Source organism: Malaya genurostris, chromosome 2 (genome assembly GCF_030247185.1).
Source record: "Malaya genurostris strain Urasoe2022 chromosome 2, Malgen_1.1, whole genome shotgun sequence".
Taxonomy (NCBI): Eukaryota; Metazoa; Arthropoda; class Insecta; order Diptera; family Culicidae; genus Malaya; species Malaya genurostris.
Window position 1 is genome coordinate 315,970,626 of NC_080571.1, and position 15,925 is coordinate 315,986,550.

Sequence of the window (15,925 nt, forward strand, 5' to 3'; positions counted from 1 at the left end):
ACATTCAACACAAAGACCTACACTTTAAACGGAAAATGAAACGTTTCAATGAGGTGCCATTCGTGCGACTGAGCAATCCCAGCAAAGTAACCTGGATGCATGAAAACAAAAAAAAATGTCTCAATTATTCAAGCCTAAAACTTATTCCAATCAATATTGTTTTACTGCCAGTCTCTTCGGAATATGTTGCAATATAATGTAATTAAATATAATTTTCATTTGGAAGCCTAAAAACTGTTGTTGGGGTTGCTGTTTTGGAATCAGAACAATTTTTGCTTTAAAAAGGTACACACAGTAAGAATTAGTGTGATACAAAAACTTGAAATTATTTGCCTGCTAGTTGAAGATTGAGCTATTTTTTGGGTACTTCGATGTATAAATAAGAAATATTTATAAGGAAAAAGGGTGTTTCTAATCAACTAGGGGCTTTAGTTACACGTTACCGGTTTATTCCGGGCGCATATGACTGTTTTTAATATTTTTTGATATACATAAAGTTGAAAATAAATCAATAAGAAGCAGCAATTCTTGAATTGGACGCTTGCCACTCTGGAAAATCAACAACAATCCATGCCTTTAATTTCAAATCATTTTGTAAAGAGCTTCGTTGTTATATGGACATACGCTGTTTAAATTGTGGTAATTCGCTTTAATACCCTCAGATGAACTGTCAGGTTCATCAAACAAATTAGTAACTTCCTATCAGACAAAAAATTTGAATTCTCTTTCAATAAAATTCAATTTAAAATCATTAGATGTACATATGTATACCCAGGGTTTTTTGTCACTTCTCTCTAAGGTTCGTTCGTGCTTTTTTCGTAGTCGAAATCAGTTAAATTCACCCGAGGAGTGTGTAGACATCTTTAAGAAATTGTAGTGCGAATTAAAATTTGGGGGTACATTCCGAATCGAAAACTGAATACCGCCTAAACTGAAATAAATTTATTTCGTAATCCGACTATCAGCAAACCCGATAAACCTGATAATTTATGTGAAATGGACAATTTTATACTAATCACCCTGTATCTCCTAAACCAGAAATCGGCTCTGACTAAATTTTATAAGATTTTAAGACCTCTCATTTGAATCGTAGATGATTCTTAGATTTCATTTGAATCTTAGATCGGTTCAGCCATCTACGAGAAAAATGAATTGCATTATTTTATTTTCGTTTCATATATCATCCTGTGGTTCCGGAACCAGAAGTCGGATCCAAACGTAATTCAGCAACCTTGTTTGGGAGTATACTACTTTTCATATGAATCTGAGTTTGTAGAAAACGGTTTAGCCATCTCCGGGAGAATTGAGTGAAATTATTTGTCACACACGCATTTGCTGATCTCGACGAACTGAGTCGTCATGTTCTTCCAGCATTTATTGCTGTAAGTAGTTTAAATCAATATAATTATGGAATTACTTCCAACTCTAAAATGCTGATATCATCTGGTTTACATATGCCATATTCGAACGATTATGTTGCCAAAAACGAACCGTGCTTAAATCGGTCCAAGGCAAATTTTCATGAAAAAGGATGCTGTACACAGTCTTTTTAGTACTTAGAAACGATTGTATGTCACAGTATAAAAAATCGTGTTTTCCGTTGCTCCCAAGCATTTCTTTGTCATACAGCGCTCAAAACTTCTACTGCTGGAATAAGGGGAAAAGTCGTTTACACAAAAATTTCGATATCTCCGTTAAAAATGGACGGATTCTAACAATCTATGGCTTGTTGGATAGGTATTACCATGCGGAATCTAAGTCTGAAAACATATTCTGTTTTCAAGGTGAAATATGACAAATACTGTGAAAATTTTGACATAAAACTTCGTATAACTCAAAAAGTAAACATCCGATCTCAAAACCATTCAATAGCGTTTTGGGTGACGGAGAGACCTTTCATTTGCGACTAGTTTGACCAAAATCGGTTCAGCCATCTCTGAGATCTCGACCTCTTAGTTGACAACACACATACAGACACACACATACACACACACGGATATTTGCTCAGTTCGTCGAGCTGAATCGATTGGTATATGTCATTCGGCCCTCCGGGCCTTGGAAATTTTTCCAAAGTTTGAGCGAATTCTATACCTATTTTTTATATATATAAAAAAAGGTAAAAAAGTAAAAAATGATCAGTTTTGCAAAAATTGAAAAACAAAATGGCGGCATTTCCGCGAAAGTGCTGCATTTTGACGGCCGGAAATTCAGCTCCCGCAATTTTCGAGGTAGAACAAAAAAAAAACAAAACATTTTCTAATTTCATATTACTGTGTGCGTAGAGGTATGTAGGGTTTTTTATAATTAATTGATTTTCTGTGAAATGGCAGCCCTTTGAAAAGAAAAACGGTTGTTTTTTGCATCACAAAATTGTACATAAAAAAAATATTCACAATTTTTAAAAACGTACCTCTGTGGAGATAGCTATCGAGAATATTCTGTAAAATTTTTGAATCGATTGGACAAGATTTACTTGACTTATGTTTCCGGCCAGTTCAAAAAACGTGGTTTTGAGATGAACGCGTTTAAAGTTTTCGGTGCTGTAAGACCGTATATCATCGTATTTCCCGCTTTTCATCTTTTATAATATTATTTTTAAGATTATACATGATCTTTTGCAATGAAAAAAAAATTTCCGATTTTTTGAATATATTCTACAATGGTGTAACCCCTTAATTTTGAGAATTTTTTTCAGAGTTATCGTGCAACAAAATGAATTCAAATTTTTTGCATGATAAAAAGCATCATTCGAACAACATTTTGTATTTTTTTCGTGGAAAAATATTGAGAAATAAGTCGATGAAGAGGTATTTTTGAGAACGCTTCTTAAAAATCATGATTTGCGGTGTCCACTGTATTCCAGCGCAGACTGATAAGAAGTTAAAAAACTAAGCAGCATAGATAGAGTAGAAGTTTTTCTAGACCCCAACGTTTCTGTTTGTTTTTTTTTTTTAATTTTTGGTGGTTGTTAAAAGTGAAAACTACGATTTTTCACGAAAAAATTCGCCATTTTGTAGCTGTAAAACCTCTCCAAAGTAACAAACAAGGGAAAGGAAAACGTTGGGGTCTGGTTTTTTATATGTAGAAAGTGTGACCCCCCCCCCCCCCCCCCCCCCCTTTAAGCAATGAATAATTAAATTAGTTATATATTCTACCATCTTAGAATTAATTTACTAGGATACAGAATTCATATAGAAAGCAATGTAAACCCTTGTTTTGGGAAATATCGATACAGTTTGAGTAAACTTACATTTACCCAAATTTTGAGGCTATCACTCGTTTGGTAGATTTTGACCCAAAATTAGCTAGCGGCAGGTAAGAGTGTAAACTTTAGTGAAAATAGGTATGTGCACCTTGCATAAATTTGGGAATAAACAATATTTCCCCCCTTTAAAATCACTAAAATTTGTAGTTGGAATCGAGACTTGAATTATGATTCAATTTCAGATCAAAACAAGTTTTGTAATTAAGATTGGGAAGTTGAATAATTTTGATATATAAATTTGAATCGGGATTGATATTTTGAATCAGAAATTCGATTGAAATCAGGAATTGCCAGGTAAAAATTTCGACTGGGCTGCAAAAGTCTGTAAATCTGGTTCGGCGAGCAAAAACAAAGGACGGTGTGGTCATTTCAAAAGTCTGTAAACTCGGTTTTCAAAAGTCTGCAAAAAATGTCTGCAGCAGTATATACAAAATTTACATCTTTGCAGTCATATCTGTAGACCTGGCATCTCTGATTGGAACTGGAGGTCGTTATTTGGTTTGCGATTAGGATTGGGAATAGTAGAGGGGTTGTATCTGAGATTGAGTTTGAGCATGAGATTTCGAACTAAGTTCGTGGTTGGCATTGGTAATGCTTTGAGAATCGATAAGAAGATTGGGATTGAATTAATAATGGAACTGTGTAGAGATTTCGCACTAGAACTAAAATGTAGGTTTAGTGCGGGAAATGAACAAGGTTTTGTATGAGATTGAGTTGTGAAATTGAGTTGCAACTTAGATTGAGAAAAGTATAACCTTAAAACCAGAGCCAGAGAAATTTGATTTAAATTTTGAATTCGAAAAGGCATTCATCCAGATAACCTATTAATCATTTCAAATACTAATAATAATAGAACAAAAGGGCATTTTACCAGAAGTTTCCATATAAATGCTAGAATTGCCTCTTTAATTGGTCGAAATTTCTGTATAGTAAACAATTCAATGCAAATTCAATTGCAGTATCCAAAGAATTTCGCAATTGTGTAGAATGCAAGGATTATATAACAAAGAGTAGCAATACTTACCAGTGTCGGCTTCTCCCCGAACTTGATACAGTTGTTCATTTCCGTGGGTGAGTTATCGTCTTCCGAGGACGACGGCGAAGTGAACGCCAGCAGAGGATCAGCGGTGTAATTTACATTTTCATCGCATTTGTTATACTCGCGGTGGTCCAGTAAATCGTAGCTACATTTCCGTGAATGGTGCTTCTTCTCCGGCTGCCCTCCGTGCTCATCGCTAGCGTTATTACCAACACCGTCACTTCCGTTCAAGGTATCGTTAAAATACTCAACTTCCTGCATCTCACTGCTTTATTTTTTTTTGTTACTGCTGCTTTGCTCAATGTAGTTTATTTTGGATTTGGTTTTCACTTTCCCTGCTTCGTGTTTCAAATGAATATTTCTCTTCTCGACTTACTGAATTTTTTTTTTCGTTACTCTCGAGGGTTGGTCACTTCGATTTTCCCAACCACTTTGGTTTTCTATTAGTGTAACTCACTAGGACTGTCCGCTTGGTCGGTGTAATAAAATCCTTCTTTGCATCCGAGTTTCACCTCCGATCCCTTCTCATCACTACCTCACAAACCTGGTCTCTTTTATCTTCATTAATTTATTACTCACTATCATGCTAGCAACGGTCTGGGAACGGTCCAGAGCAGGTCCAGTCTTTTGTTTAAAATTTATTCGTTTTTGCCAGCAACCTGCTGATCCGTAGGATTCCGTAGGTTCGGGACCGAACAAATAAGCGGCTCGGGGTGGTCAACGACGACGAGGCAACCAGAGACGGGAGCTTTTGTTACTCATTCGTCAGGATTAAATTTGTGTCCATTCCTCCGGGTACATGTGTGGCTGTGTGTATGTGTGCCCGTACGTAGTTTGTCCGACGCCGGACAGCCCGCACAGGATAGATCAGATTGTGTGTAAGCTCGGGCTTCGCTACACTGTCAGGGATCTGCAAATGGAATAAATCACACAAAGTGAAATGAGAGACAAGCTGGAAAGAGATGCAAATGAGACTAAACGCGCTGATTTTAAAGTCAAAATATTTAATTTCGGTTCCATTACAGAAGGGGCTGACCGGAAGGAGTGGTTTAACTTTTCGAGAGTGATTGGTTTTAAAGGATTTTAGAGGGGTTGTGCTGGCGACTGATATCGAGTTCATGTCGGAAGAATTCATGTCGGAAGATAAATATGTTGAGGGATATAGAGATGTGAGTAGCAGTATTACTCTCACCATAAACAAATAGTTTCAGACTAACTTCAATGCGATCCATCAAGTTGGCTTTGATTTGTTACATATTCCCAGCCATGAATAACAACCGACGTCGAAAGTGCATTAGTAGATTAAAGAAAATCCACCAGCGTCTGCAATTAATCTTGATGTTCTGGTTTGTCCCTGTCGCAAAAGGAACTACGGCGAGAGGACGAGAAAATTCCCCCGGCTCATTTATCATCTTCGAGACAGTTGATGCCATCAAAAGAAATCAATGACAAAACTTATTCCCGTATATCTGTGGCATAAACTGGGACTGGCCTAGCTTGGGAAAAGCATCCGAATGCCATCTCTGACCAAGCGACGGCCCAGATGGAAGAAGACAGGACATCAGTTTCTACACAAAGCAGGAAGAAACTGATAAGAAGTAAACAGAAACTTTGAGCGATCGGTTTTTTTGTCTTTCCCTTCCTTGAAACCCCGCCCCGGTAACGATATGCTCTGTTCCTTGTATGGGATAAAAGTGCCTCAAGCTGCTTTGACATCGTCCGTAAACAGCCCAAAACAGGAAGAAAAAGCTTTCAATTTCCTTACCAAACAAAGCACCATTGCTTGTAGAAGAAACGTATGAGTGAGTTTTGGATTATTCACAGGTTTAAGCTGAAGTACTTTAATTCAATTATGCTCGTTGTTTGAAACTTTTTTTTTTCAAAACAAAACTGTGGGTCATAATCGTCATGACTTAGTAGCTGTTAGCTCTGTTAGCAGTCTTACAGGATAATCGCAGTAAGCGGGCGAAAATCTCCAGCCGAAGAAGCAAAAAAAAACACCAAGCTGACCATAGCAAGTCACAAAAAGTCAAACTTTTTCCATCGTTTATATTTTTTTTATTGTTGCTAAGCTGCTCTTCTGTTTATGTTTACTCCCACCGTTTTGTAAACCACCAGCGGGCACCACTATGAAAGTCTCCGTATAACTGAAAACGACAGTTGGGAAAGCTATAAAAAGGCGATTTATCCGCTCAGGCGATAGCGTAAAAAGGGCAAAAAAAATCGATCGATTGTTTGTCTGGTACGGAAAATTTTCACTAATAAGACCGAGGGGAGCGCAAAAGGACGATCATCGATAAAACCGGAAGAGCCATTGCATTAGTCATCCGAAATAAAATCCCATGAGTAAACAAACGACATCATAAACCGCAATTTGATAGCTGATCGACGTTTGACATTGATTCATTCATCATCGACTTCTTCTTCTGTCTTCTTCTGGCAAGGATGAGCTGGGAAAATTTAGGCGAAGAGAGGTTAGGGAACGACCAAATCTAAGATGGAAGGCAAGTTCATGGCTGGAATAATTTGGTGGTCTGTTTGATGAGTTTGTGCTATTTCCGACTGCTTCAGGCGTTGTTCAGTAAGGTAGTTAAATTTCATTAGAAAAAGCACTGGAAAGGTTAGTCGATTTCAATGTCATTTGATGGAAGCGCACGGTGATTTGAAACGAAATCTGCATAAGACGAGTAATTACGAATCAAAAATGGTAAAAAAAGGAATGGGTGTAAATCTTATCGCCATATCAAATCATGCTTCTTTTTCGAGTTCAATTCATACAGCAAAGAGGAAATATATTATCTCATCCTTGCCTTTAGAGCAAAGAGAATTTCGGGTCATTTCGTTTGACTTCTTCTATAAAGACCCCTTCATCGCTTTCCTCGTCACAGAACACCAGTTTGCTTTGATCTGCTTATCGCTGAAAACTGTCACTTGCGTCTTTCTGTGATCTTATACTGTTTTCGTTTATTGACCAGAGCAGCCCGAGACGTGACCCAGAGTCGCCCAAACAACTTTTGAGATGTTTGTTTTAGCAACCTGAGGTCGCTCTAGAGCGGATTCCAATCGCGTAGTTTCGCTCTGAAAATTTTCTCGGGTCGCACCACGCATCCAGCCGAGTTTGTTTATTTTATCTTTTTTTCATGAGTTGTTGTTTAGGGCGCGTAAAACGTGTTCGTTTTACTCGGAGTCAGTGTCGCCCGCGTGTAGGTTCTAAAACGAAAACGTTATTAGTTGGGCTCTGCTGAAGGGGCGGGTCAAACACTTTTGGAAAATCGTTTATTTTATTCTTTGTATTTTATTAGAGTAAAACATTTCTATCGAATTTTCAAGTCAATCGGAACAAAAGTCAGTAAGTTATGGGCCTTTATCTTTGCTTATCTCATACTGCGAAGAAGTAAGAGCCCGGCGCACAGGTCCAAGATTTCTGTTTCGATTGACTTAAAAACTTGACAAAACATTCTTAAAATGTTTCGTTATATTGAAATACAAAAGAAAAAATGTGATTTTTTGAAAATGTTAGACCCTACGGACTTCACAGAGAAATAAATTGTTTCCTTCGACTTTGAAAACAATAAAATTTAAACACGTTTTTCATAAGAGCGGGTTTTGAAAGTCCATGTCCATCGTCATTCAAAAACTACTGTCCCAATTTTTTTCAAAATTTGCACATGCGTTCTATATGTAAAATACCAGATCCCAAAGCTTTCCTTTTCGTTTTTCGTTGCTTTGGGAAGGTTTTACATCTACAAAATTGCGGGTTTTTTTTTCAAAAATCACATTTTTGACTTCGAACAACCACCAAAAGTTCGAAAAATTAAAAAAAATTCAAACAAAAACGTTGGGGTCTAGAAAAACATCTACTCTATCTATGCAGCTTTGATTTGTTGACTTCTAGTTAGTCTGCGCTGAGATACAGTGGACACCGCAAACCATGATTTTTAAGAAGCGTTCTTAAAAATAACTCTTCACCGACTTATTTTTCAATATTATTCGTATTATGCAAAACGTTTGAGTTTATCTTGTTGAACGATAGTTCTGAAAAAAAATCGCTATAATAATGTTCTTTTTTTATTTATTCAGACCCTACCTCCCCTAAACAGAAAAATATTAATGACGCAATCCCCACAATCCTCTACCATTTTCCGGAATTGGACTTTGGCCGAGTAGTTTTGTTTATCGTCACAATTTAAAGTCACTACCTTCTCGACAAACGTTCTCCGCACACTTTTATTACATTGGTGACTGAAAACGGTAACATTCAACTTGGCGAGCGGGTAGCTTGGATTTTTGCAATGCGCAAGCAAAATTTTGGGTCGGTAAACGACTGGACAATACGTAATATAGACCCCAAAGTAGTCCTTAGCCTTTTGTCCAGTAACTTCTGTCCCTACCTCGCCGCGGTACCGGCTGGGGTACGAGGAAAGATCGGGTAACCAACCCCGGTGGGACCTTGATCGTATGGGGGGGCCTAATAAAAAAAGATGAAAGTAGAAACATTCGCTTCGAGCTTTCGCGTCACTAGAACAGCAGTAATGTACAATTTTGAACTATTTTTCCTACGATATCTCATCTTTCTAATAAACAGATGGTTATTGGTACAACAGCTCAATGTACTTGAGAATTTTATCCGGTCCTGGAATTACGAGATGGTAAGTCTAGTTCGTTGAAATGTCAACTGCAGTGAACTGGTGGAGCGCAGCGATCGTTGTGAAGCGCGGAAATCAAGTAGAGACAGAATCTTCGAGGAGTTGAGGAGTAACCGTTAGTCAGCTTTGCCACAGCTTGATGATTTTTTCTTCGAGCTCCAGTGGATTCCTCCAGGCGAGGTTTCTTGGAGCAAGACGAACTAATCTTTTCTATACGCGTTCAATCCGTAAGTTTCATGTCAGCTGGTACGGATTCCAGATTAGTTTAGGTTTTTCCAGTATAGGACGAACCAAGGAGCAAAATGACGCTTTCAAGCTATGCGGATCTTTGAAATCCCGCCCGATCTTCCCGATGAAACCTAGTTGCCGTGTTGGCTTTGAAATTATAAATGAACGATGTAGATTGAAGGTATGTTTGGCATCTAACAAAACACCAAGATCATTAACATGATCAACTCTCTGGAGCCTTTGTCCATCCATCAATTTCATAGTCTAATCGAATTGTATTCAGTATTCGGTGGAACGTTATGGCTTGGCATTTCTCAATGCTGACAATAAGCCAGTTTCTACGACACAAGGCGACGAATGTGTCAAGAAAATTTTGAAGCTGGATGCAGTCGTCGATAGAGTGAACTTGAAGGTCCAATTTAAAATCATCGGGATATACTAATCTGCAACCAACACCGAACAGCGAAACAGTATCATTGAAGAACAGCAAGAACTAAAGTGGACCCATATTACTATCTTGAGCAAACTCCAGGTAGATTTGAAAACGGAGATAATACACAGGTGCCGAGCTTTATTCGCAAAACTCCACCACATAAAGACTGTCCCAGAAAGTATGGACGCAATTTGATTTCGCTGTAAATAATTCACGACTGTTAGATATTCAAATTTTATTCGATATATTGATAATATTAGACTACAAAAACAGAATATTTTTCTCAACATTTGCTACTTAGCCATTGTAGACTAGCTGGCGCACCTTCTTGCGAACGTTCCTCATTAAATTCCGTACAGACTTCTTGGCGACAAGTTTTGACACTTTTTTCCAATCTTTTTCGAACTGTTGAATGGTTTCGGCTGCCGAGACATGTTTCCTAAGATTTGCCTTCGTTAATGCCCAAAATTCCTCAATTGGTCGAAGTTGTGGGCAATTTGGTGGATTCATGTCTTTTGGGACGAAAGTGACAGTTTTGGTAGTACACCATTCTACCGTTGATTTCAAGTAGCGGCAAGAAGCAAGATCTGGCCAGAAGACAACAGGATCCTTGTGGCTTCGAATCATGGGTAGAAGTCGTTTTTGTAAACATTCCTTGAGGTTTTCGAAATCTTACCGCAGCTACAAATTGCTTGCCAGACCATAGCTTTCTTACCAAATTTTTCGACTTCAATCGATGTCTCGGACTAGTTAACCAATTGCCCTTCTCGCACCGTATAATATTGTGGTCCCGGCAAGGATTTGTAATCGAATTTCACGTAGGTTTCGTCGTCCATGATTATGCAGTTCAAATTTCCAGCAAGAATCGTATTGTACAGCTTTCGAACCCTCGGTCTGATCGATGCTTCTTGTTTCGGACTACGTTTTGGTTGTTTCTGCTTCTTATAGGTTGGAAGATTCAAACGTTCTTTAGCTAGAAGAACATTTGACTTCGAAGTGCCCACTTTTTTGGCCACATCCCGAACTGAAACCTCCAACTTTTGCTCGAACGCCTTCAGTATACGTTTATCCAACTGAGGGTTAGCAGGACCTTTTTTTCGACCCATTTTCGGTTTATCCTCAAAGGTGTTATCCTCACCGCACTTCCTGATTGAATTTCGCACGGTTTTTTTTCACTCACTCCTTCCATTTTTGCTATCTTTCTCAGTGACAGTCCGCGTTCTGTGCACCATTTGTACACAATTTTTCGACGTTGTTCTGCTGAAAGTCCACGCATTTCGAAAAAAAAACTAATGAAAACGAATAAACAACTGCACAAGTGGTTAGAGAAGAGTGTAAAAAATAGGACGCAGCCATAAAAATTGACAGATTCTGAACCATTTCGAAATGGGAGCGGTTTTTGGTTGCGTTCATACTTTCTGGGACAGTCTTTAAGTATATTATGTTAGTTTGTAAGTGTACCTTGTATTTAATTATAATTAACTAGCGGACCCCTGCAAACTTCGTAGCGCAATAATATTAGATTAGATGTAGAAAATCAAAACTACTTTTCAATTTCAATGACCATTGAAAAAAAAATCTTTATAATGCTCTATGATAATGACTCCAACCTTTTTATATCGCGGTAAACAGGACAAACCTTAAACTTTTTTCTGTACTTGTTCCTCGATTTTCCGCACTTTGTTTTGTTCTTTGTGTGCTTGTTTCTGTAATTTGTGTGTTTGTTCCTGTACTTTCTGTGCTTGTTTCAAAATTAGTTCCTGCACTTTCTGTACCTGCTTCAGTATTTTCTGCATTTGGTCCTGTAACTTCTGTACTCATATCTGTACCATCTGCACATTCTGTACCCTTTTCTGCACTCTCTGCACTTGTGCCAGTACTTCTTGTACTTGTTTCTCTCATTTCTGTACTTGGTTTTGTACATTCTGCACTTGTTCCTGTTCCTTATTCTTTATTTTTTCCTGAACTTACCTTAGCAAGAGAGTAAATCGTTCGAATAGGCAAAACATGTCGGTGAGTTTCCAAATCTCGGTTCCATCGATAATATCAGGTGTACAACTTTGCTTCCGCCGTTTTCCGATTGGTGGCTGTACCGGCTGAGGCTGGTTAAAATACATAGATGATAATGCCTTTAAAGTGAGTGTGCACAGTGCCTAACGAATTGTCATCGCCGTTTCAGTGACAGTTGTTCTTGTTTTCGTATTATTCACGCTCGAAAATGTCTGTTTATGTTCCCAATTTTCGCCATTTGCGGGAAGTTTTACTTTTTTGTTACAATTCGAAAAAAATGCAACTGAAGCGCATCGAATGCTTTCAGAAACTTACGGTGATGCGGCTCTGAGCAAAAGAACGTGTCGGGAGTGGTTTCAACGTTTTAAAAATGGTGATTTCGATGACGAAGACAAACATGATGGTGGAAGAGAAAAAACCTTCAAAGATGAATAACAATTTACTACAAGCTCTTAAAACCGGGTGAAACCATTACAGGAGATCGCTACCGAACGCAACTGATGCGCCTTAGTCGCGCGCTAAAAGAAAAGCGGCCACAGTATCAAGAGCGACATGACAAAGTCATCCAACACGACAATGTCGGCATCACGTCGCAAAAGTGGTCAAAAACTACCTGGAAACGCTGAAATGGGAAGTCTTGCCCCACTCGCCGTATTCCCCAGATGTCGCCCCTTCTGACTTCCATCTATTCCGTTCGATGGCACACGGCCTGCCAGATCAACATTTTCAATCCTTCGAAGAGTTGGAAAAATGGATTGCTTCATGGATAGCGTCAAAAAAGGACTCCTTTTTTCGAGCCCGGATCCGAAAATTTAAATTTTGGAAAAAACGGCGGAAGCAAAGTTGTACACCTAATAACAGAAGCAAACGGGATGGTTCGAGTACATTGGACGACTGTTCTCAGCCACTCAAAAGCAAATAATTTGAAATTTCGAAGTACTCTGGGTGAAAACAATTTGTATCGTGTTTGGGCCAATTGAAGACGTATGGACTCAAATAAATAACCGAACTTGCAATTTCAAGCGATTTACGAAATTTACACAAATTTATGTATCGGAAAATGGAAACCTGTATGCTGTTCATTTGGCGCCCTTTTGCACAAATCAGCTCGTTTGGCGTCAAACGATTTTATTATTAATCTAGTATTCATATTTTGCTCTACAGTCAGCTAGCATTTCACAACTCCATACACGCCAAACAATCAATCATCGGAGATCTAGCATGCACTGAGCGGAAATTTTCTAGTTTTTCTCTACTTTCCCGAAGGATTTTTTTTATTTACTATAGCCTAAAACCTCCGCATAAACGTCACTTTTCTAACAAAAAAAAATCATTTGTAGATTGGTCCACGCATACCAGAGAACATTAGCACACACACTTTTTCCGCTATTATTTTATATATATAGATTAATGAATAATTTGGATGTGATTATCTGTTGGTACAAAAGATGAGAAGGTTTTATGCCTACTGGAGAGAGAGACTTTATAAGTATCAACTCCAATGGGCTTTTCCCTGCTCCAAATAAATAAATAAATAAATAAACACACGAAATCGTTTTGAATTCATTGTTTTGAAAATTACAAAAGTAGTAAAAAGTGTTATAAATGGAATTTATGAAAAAATTCTCTGCCATTTTTTTTACGAAACACCTCAAACTGACGAACCGAAATTCCTTCCGAACGGAAAACTTTCACTTTCTTCGCGCCTGTTAGACGGAATCAAAATTGAAGGCGGGCAAACAGATCATCATCGAAAGGGGTAACGTGGGCAGAGAAGGCTTACCGATTACACGACCCTGTTCCCTGCGCTCACCGTTTTGTGTGGTTTTTTATTTTCCATCCACTGCCAGGCACTATGTCATGCCAACAAATTCGTGCAAATCTGGTGAAAGGACACAAATCCTTTCTGCCTGATATCGGTCGCATCGCATAGCGTGGGGGCGACACCGCAGTTTTAGTGCCGTCTTCATCGTCGTCGTCGTTAGACTTGGAAAAGCTTCGCTTCATACAAACCGACCGCCACCCATCGACGAGCAAGCGAACGAGCGAGCAAATGTTGAAATGCTAAACTGCTTCTCGTTATGGCACCGGTTGGACAGATCTAAGCCACCGACTTGGTGGGAGATAGTAATTCCTTGTGTGTTATTCTCTTGTTCCGGCGTTTAGCTTTTTATCGTCGGTTCGTGAGTAATAAAATTGATTAAATCGAGACCAATATGAAGTGTCTGTGCGGTGCGGTTAGCCTGCATTTGAGGGTGACTAGACGAACAAACTGCTCCGTTGATTGCGATAAGGCTAACCGGGACACATATCATCGGTCATTGATCCGATTGAGCGATTTAGTGATACACTGCTTCCATCGCTAGCAGAGGGTGATTATTTACTTACTTAGACGATAATTTGTGATGAGCGTAAAAGTTCTGCAATTATCCTCAATGATGGGACGGATGTTTCAAAATGGATCATTTTTCCCTCATAACTCCCTACAGCGGGCATTGATTCCACATGAAAAGCCAATGCCACCCGATTGCTGTCAATATTGAAGCAAACTTTTCTGGAAGCACTATCTAAGTGAGGTCAACAAGTTTAAAATGTTTCATCAAATTGAATCCATCCCATTCAACTGGTCAGATTATTACCACTCTAGCGAGTAGCAGCCAGTGGCTTTGGCTCACCGCCAAGTTCCATGTTGTCCGTGATTTTTCACGTTTTCCGGTTTTCCTGTGGAAATCCAACCTGCCGGGATTTGCCAGTTCATAGACATATGTGTGTGTGTTGAAACTCACCGTACCTACATTGGCCAGCAACGGGACGAGTTTGGCACAACTCTTCTCTCTGGTGAGCTGTGGGAAAATAGATACCGGATTTTTCCCGCTCGTTGCACTACCAATAAAGGCTTCCCTGTTTCCTCGTATTGACGAAAGCCGGTCATTGTTTCCTGGAAAACAGCAGTTCCCGGCAGAACAGGGAAGCAAATTTGATATAAAATATTGAATTTTATGTACTTATCGAAAATACAACGAAAACTTCATTGGAACTCTTTTATTACGGCTTTGGTTCGGTGGCATGTTGGTGGCTACACCGTCAGTTCTACGGCAACGTTGTTCACCGACCCCCCTCTTACTTTACAGAATTGAAACTGTGGTATCCCAAGACCAGTAAATTCGCATGATAAAAAGCTGTTTACAGAGCTGGCTGCATCGATAACACCCATCGAAAACCATTGCCTTCCCCCACCACCTCCATCGTTTGTTAACCTAGGTGGGTGCCATGTTTGCCGAGCTGCTAAAGTATTGTATTACTCTGCCACCCCCCTCCCACATCATTCACGTCGTTTGATGTTCGCTAGATGCAATAGGAAACTCATTCTTTTTTTTTGTTTGCTCTGCCCGCTGGGTCGAAAGTTGCATCCTGGTGTGGCTAGCTGAATAAAACTGACTTCATGGGAAAACTGATGTGTATCGTTTCCCCTTCCACCCCTTCTGCCGCACTTCGGCCGTTGTCTCATTTGTGGAATGGACGAAAAGACCGGAATCACTGATGGAAAAGGGCCGACATCAATCAGCGCCACACTACGTACGTGTGTTCAGTTACTTTGGCGGCGTTCCGAATCTAACCGGCGATGGTTAGGTTGATCGATCGATGATGAGTCAACAGCGGAATTGGAAAACCCTTCCATTTTGGGTTTGGGGTTCGATGAAGCAATTTACAGCCCACCGACAGTTAGAGTCAATCGCCATGAAGACAATGAATGTGGTTGGTTGGTTGGCTCCGTAATCGGTTCGTTTATCGGTTCTAAGATAATTAAAACATTTTTTTTTTTTTATTCAAGAATATAATGTTTAAGGCACACTGCTTAAGCTCTAAGATGCCAAGGGCTTTTACTAATTTTAATTTACGACTAACTTAAAACTAGGGTTGTATCATTGAGTAATGTCATATTTGGGTCGCAATGGTTGACTTTGGCAGATCCAGCCTTCAGCTGGTGATCGGCAGTGGCCGGTGAATTGAATATTTCATGAGAGTCTTCCATATGGCGTTGGTGAATGTTCATGTTGGCCGCATTCTTCGGTCCGTGTGGGTCCGCGGGAAACACCCCCAGGTTACGAATACCCGGCGGGTGGCCCGCATGCTGTTGGTAAGTTTCCGTGGGCGATGATGGTGTTGTTACAGAAAAAAATGAGAAAAAAAAATAGCGAAGTAAATATTGCGGAAAACGGAGTAAAAAGGGGATATGGGAATGAATTGACTAAAACGACAGAGATCTAATTAGTTGACATCGAGATGGTGAAGAGACGGGGAGG

General features: G+C 39.3%; 1 protein-coding gene across 4 annotated transcripts in view; it reads right to left on the reverse strand.

Moving 5' to 3' along the window:
- The window catches only part of LOC131431195 (EGFR adapter protein-like), a 180,379-nt gene that overhangs the window by 6,751 nt on the left and 157,703 nt on the right, over positions 1-15,925 (reverse strand). For all 4 annotated transcript variants that reach the window (XM_058596765.1, XM_058596764.1, XM_058596762.1 and 1 more), the window contains one exon: positions 4,290-5,214. In XM_058596765.1, the coding sequence (XP_058452748.1) occupies positions 4,290-4,565 (276 nt within the window). In that variant the 5' untranslated portion in view covers positions 4,566-5,214. The remainder of the gene's footprint in view (positions 1-4,289; positions 5,215-15,925) is intronic.